The sequence below is a fragment of the Pseudophryne corroboree genome, chromosome 3 (assembly GCF_028390025.1).
Source record: "Pseudophryne corroboree isolate aPseCor3 chromosome 3, aPseCor3.hap2, whole genome shotgun sequence".
NCBI classification, from domain to species: Eukaryota; Metazoa; Chordata; class Amphibia; order Anura; family Myobatrachidae; genus Pseudophryne; species Pseudophryne corroboree.
The window spans coordinates 419,433,480-419,439,116 of record NC_086446.1 but is presented as its reverse complement, the minus strand read 5'-3'; the positions used below and the strand labels follow the sequence as shown (position 1 = coordinate 419,439,116).

Here is a 5,637-nt window from a genome sequence, read left to right as displayed (position 1 = left end):
TATATATATATATATATATATATATACTTGTCTTCCCTGTAATATTGCAATATTGCAAGGACAACCGGCATTATGACTGACAATAAAGGGCATGTCTTTCCTAATCCTGCATAAAATATACATATACTATATATATATATATATATATATATATATATAAAATATGTAATGTTCTATTATTAAATGGCTATGTGTAACATTAATGTAATCCAATGGCGTGTACTCAGTATTTGAAATTTCCGTAAGCGCATTGAGTTCTATTGCAGAAAAGCGCTATATACATAGAATCATCATAACCTACTAGACCATGCACTATGTGTTACACATACCCAAATGATTGTATTTAGTTTCATCTGTTGTACATGTGGCCTTCAATTTATCCTGTTTAAACCCCTTTATTCCATTTCATTCTTTACACCGGCAACCCGCTAGTTATTAGATAACTGAAATCTACGTATTTTCATGGTGAATGTCCTTTGGGCTGCACCTGTAATCCTGAAAGTTATGCATAAAGGTTTTGTTATAATGGTTAATTGTATATTTATTAAACAACTGTTGCATTTTAAGAATCTATTCTACCACACAGGTCTAAGAAATTAATAAAGGACAGATTAATATTACTTCTTAGCTTTACATTGTAACAATCAATTTACAAGGAAGTGAAATGTGTTTAAGATGCAATGAACCAATCAAGGTAGCCACATTTATACCATGTAACCGTTATACTTTTCCATACATAACTGATAGTAATGAAAGAGTTAACAAGTGCCATAATCTGAGGCTTGCCATGAATGAATGAAAGGCACTAGCATGTGTAAGAGATTTGCACTGGTGTGCATGTGCTATGTGACAATGATTATTTAAATTCAGTCCGAAGGCCATCTGATTAGTTTATGACAGAACACTGTGGACCCTGAACTTATAACTGCAAAAGGTACACTAAGCAAGGCCGGCAGAGTTTCAAAAGCCGCTTACACAGGTGTGTACACACGGTGAGATAAATCTGTAAGATTTTGACTATATAGTCAAAATCTTAAGGAAAGTTAGTGTATATCTCATGGCGTTAGGCAGCTTACGATACTGATTTGATCCCGATGCGCGCTCCCGCGTGGTCGGTATCGCAAGGCTAGATAGACTGTGCAGGCAAGTCAATCTTGACTATCTAGTGTACTATCTAGTACAAAGTATAGTCAAAATTTACACTTTGACAAAATCGTACATAGACAAAATCCCAAGTACACATAGTCAAAATATGTACTATCTGGGCTCTGGGGGGAGTTCAAGGGAAATCATATAGTCAAAATCGGGCATAGCAAGGATCTCACCGTGTGTACACAACTTTAGTAATAGGGACAGATTTATGTACATGTGTGGTTCCCATTTCAAATACCTGCAGAAATTCCTAGTTTACCCTTACAATCACTTTGTGGTTCCGTGGCCTTTTTACCCAAGCCATATGAATATTGTACATGGAAAAACACACAGTAAAAGAAAGACCACTCTGTGTAACATGCGCCATTTCAATGATTTTTAATAAGCAAAATAGGAAACAATTTTATTAACAAAAAAACAGAAACCAGTCTGAATAAAACTACAATAGACCAGGTTTGAACTTTCGTCTTTTTTCATATTATCAGAAGCAGGGGTTGAAATTCATCCCTTCAGAATCTACATGAAATAAAAACATCATGTTGCTAGAGACGTGATTTCAACACAGTTGAATCAGGAAAAAAGGAAAGTAATATAACCCCTACAGATCATTACTGATGCATTGACAAAAGATCCTCAGTATTTTATAACTGTAAGCATCATGCTGTCTATATAATCCTGTTTACTACCATTAATTTATAAACAAAAATTAAAATGCATCTGCACCAGCAGTGCAAAAATTTGAAAGGAACATAAAACAAACCAAAAAAAAAAACATATATAAAAAAATGTTTGTTTTTTTCTCTTAATTTGGTATGCTGTGATCCCAAAGCATCACTTAACTTTTACTGACCTGCAGAAAATAAATGAAACTGCACAGCAACCGGCTGCAAATAACGGCTACATACATATATTTATAAATAAACTGAGCAGGAGGTGTACTAGCAAATAAGTAAGAGAACATAAACGCTTAATACCAGAGTTGATAGAAAGCATTTAGTATCTATATAAGTCACCATTTAAGCTGTCAGAACATAGCCTTGCTTTTGTCCTTAGAGAGTATGTTATAGCAGTTTTGCACAATCCTGGTGTCAGCAAGAATTAAACTCAGATACTGGTGCCTTACGTTAAGGGGAAATAATATAGTTTCTACTGTATTTTGGGGGAATAATACCAAATTAGCCTTGCGAGGAAAGCTGGAATGTATGGTATTATACAGCAGGTCACTCTGGTGCGTAAAGTGTAATACCCTGATTCTAGCCAATTGCTTTGAGCACACTATAAATTATTTATAGTTATATCTACCTATATATATATATATATATATATATATATATATATATATATATATATATAAAATACTAGCCCAGGGTCAATAATAACTTCTCATAAATCACCACCAACCATATAGACACCTCCATAAATGGGAAAACTGAGTTTTCATTCAGTTGTGCTTGCTTAAAAATGAGACATCATAATAACAAAATTTAGCAACAAAAAGTAGAGGGCAAAATGTTAGGTGTGCCACATGGACAAAACTTTGTTCTTTACACAGTGAAAGAAAATGCCCACAATGTCTACTTATGAGAAAAGTACTTACACTAACCATGTGAGATGGTGAAGATAGGTGAAAGTGGCTTTATATTTACAGGTTAGGCATCTAGCGACAGACAGGTACACCTAAAACAACAGAACTAATGACAGTCTGAGGTATGAGCCAAGGGAAAGCATGCTCAGGTTAAACAAGATAATGGTACAAAATAGAAAGTATTACCATACATGTCCAGCATGCAGGATTAATATTTTTAATGCAGATTTTTTTTATATTTTCTAGATAACAAGCAGGCAATAAAACCACGAGGGATAAGGGTGCACTTAATGTCCCACCTGATCAATCTCAGTTGTCTTTGTTTTCTATCACCCAAAGCTGATTTATAGGAAAAATCTGTCTGCAAAGTTTGCTACTTTTTTGTCTCTCCTTCCGTAGTGGCAGTGTTATTGTCCGAGAGAGTCCTGGATGGCATTATCAAACCAAACCATTGCCAAAGTCATCTCCCATCTTTCCCTTACCTTGCACCCTACCCACATTAAAAAAAAAAAAAAAAAAAAAAGCTGGTGCCACCCCCCCCAAAACAGTATCCAGCAGAGTAGCATAGTCTCACGTTCTCGGGTGCACCCATGATCCCCCTACCTCCCCCCCCCCCTCCCAGGAGACAAGTGTACAAAGAGTGGGCACTCAGCTCGTCTGGCAATGCAGCCCCCTCTGCGCAGAGTTCGGGCTGGAGAGGCCACAGGGAGACTCACATGAAGAACTCCGGGGACGAGGGGTTGTCGCTGGTGGAGCCGGCTTCCCTGAAGCTGCTGGTGGTCAGTTTCTCGCACTTCATCTTGTAGGCATCTCGCTCCCTGACCAGGCGGGTCACCTCCTGCTTCAGCTGTTCCACCTGCTGGATAAGCTGCGTCTTCTCGTTCTCCAGGTGGTGCTTCTGCTGCACCCTCTTGTACCTGCACGACTGGGCGTACCCCCTGTTCTTCAGGGTTCTTCTCTTCTGTTTCAGGCGGATGACATCGTCCTTGGTGAAGCCCCTCAGGTGCCTGTTAAGCTCCCGGACAGACATGGAGACCAGCTGGTCGTCGGAGAACCTGTCCTCTATCTGGTTGTTGGACTGGTGTTGCTGGTGGCTGTTCTGCAGCTGCTGGGAAGAGGTGGAGGAGCTGGATGGGGATGGGGAATCCTGGGGGTGGTGGTGGTGATGGTGGTGGTGGTGTGGGTGCTGTTGAGGGTGCATCAACTCCTCATGGGGCAAGTTCTGGTACTGGTGGGGGTTTTGGTGGTGGTGGCTGTGATGGTGATGGTGGCCGTGGTGGTGGCCCCTGAAGCTCTCAAACCCTTGCAGCTGTGGTGGCAGCTGGTGGGGTCCTATGAGAGCTTCCACGGCGTCCTCAGGGGTGAGGTTGAGCGCCTCGGGGTTGACCTGCTGGTAGCTGTTCGCCATCCAGTAGAGATCCTCCAGGTGGGTCTTCTGCTCCGTCGGGCTGAAGCTGGGGGAAGAGGGCACGGAGCTGCACGGTGTGCTGATGGGGGTGGAGGAGACGGAGCCGGTGGGCTGCAGCCGGTTGCACTGGCGTATGGGGCGCTCTGCTCTGCCGTTCAGTGGCTCTTTCTTGACATCAAACTTCATCAAATCAAAGTCATTGACATACTCCATGGCCAGTGGGCTGGTGGGTAAATCTGTGCCAATGGGCAGCTCTCCGGCCATACTGGTCACGTCTGCTCACTCCAGCGCTGCACCCTGAGTGCGCCTCAGCCGCACACCCGTGCCCGGTGCAGAAGTCGTGTAGCCGGAGCTTTGGCACAGGCAGGAGGGACGCCGTGTCGGGACTCGCCGCTGCTGCTGCTGCTAGGCTGCTCCAGCTTCTGTCTTCCTTACTCAGCGCTTTCTTTTTGCTGAGCCTGGCACAGTCCCAGTGCAGGAGAGAGGGGCAGCAGCCTCCCCCCTGCCAATCCCAGGGCACGCAGTCCTCCCTGGCTGCTGTACTGAGAGCTTGGGCAGGGAACTGAGAGCCGGGGCAGGAACTTTCCTGGGCTATAGGCGGCGGCAGATGGGAGCCTTTCCCCAAGTCACTCTCAGGGAGCGGCGCAGCGCTCAGGATTTCATCTGTGCAGCTTCCCTGTGCAAGCCGCCTATTTATATGCCCAGCGCCGCATCACGAGGGGAGAGGGCCGGGCTCTGGGCTCTGCTGCCCAATGTCTGCCCCGGGAACGGCGAGATGTGCACTGTAGGGGGGGCAGAAGGGGAGGGGGGAATTCAAAGTGACAGATAGAAGTCAGCTGACTAGAAGATACTGCTAAAACAAGACCAGGCAATGCTTGAGCCCTATCTGCTCTGCTGTGCAGCGCTGTCTGCAGCTCCTACTACTGTGCACAGACTGTACAGAGCAACTAATACTGTAGCCCAATATACAAAGCAACTAATACAGTAACCCAAATGTACCAAAACAGCTAATACTGTTTCCCAATGTACAGTGTAATTATTACTGTAGCCCAATGTACACAGGCAGCTGCTAATACTGTAGCCCAATGTACAGAGCAACTAGTATTGTAACCCAGTGTACAGATTAATTATTACTGTAACCCAATGTACATAACAGCTACTACTGTAACCCAAGTGTACAGAGCTGAGCAGCTATTACTGTAGCCCAATGTACAGAGCAGATAATACTGTAGTCCAATGCACAGAGTAGATAATACTGTGGGCCAATATATAGTAATTATTACTGTAGCCCAATGTAGAGAGCAGATAATACTGTAGCCCAATGTACAGAGTAATTATTACTGTAGACCAATGTACAGAACAGCTACTACTGTAACCCAAATGTACATGGCAGCTATTACTGTAGCCCAATGTACAGAGCAGATAATACTGTAGCCCAATGTACAGAGCAGATAATACTCTGGGCCAATATATAGTAATTATTACTGTAGCC

At 43.3% G+C, this 5,637-nt stretch overlaps 1 protein-coding gene across 1 annotated transcript; it reads right to left on the bottom strand.

Moving 5' to 3' along the window:
- Nucleotides 1-1,514: 1,514 nt before the first annotated feature.
- Nucleotides 1,515-4,801, bottom strand: MAFB (MAF bZIP transcription factor B). Its single transcript, XM_063960255.1, has one exon. The coding sequence runs from the start codon at nt 4,407-4,409 to the stop codon at nt 3,450-3,452; it is 960 nt and encodes a 319-aa protein (XP_063816325.1). The 5' UTR covers nt 4,410-4,801; the 3' UTR covers nt 1,515-3,449.
- Nucleotides 4,802-5,637: the final 836 nt, after the last annotated feature.

Excerpts from the sequence above, each read along its gene's own strand:
- MAFB (XM_063960255.1), bottom strand. The coding sequence starts at position 4,409 with ATGGCCGGAGAGCTGCCCATTGGCACAGATTTACCCACCAGCCCACTG.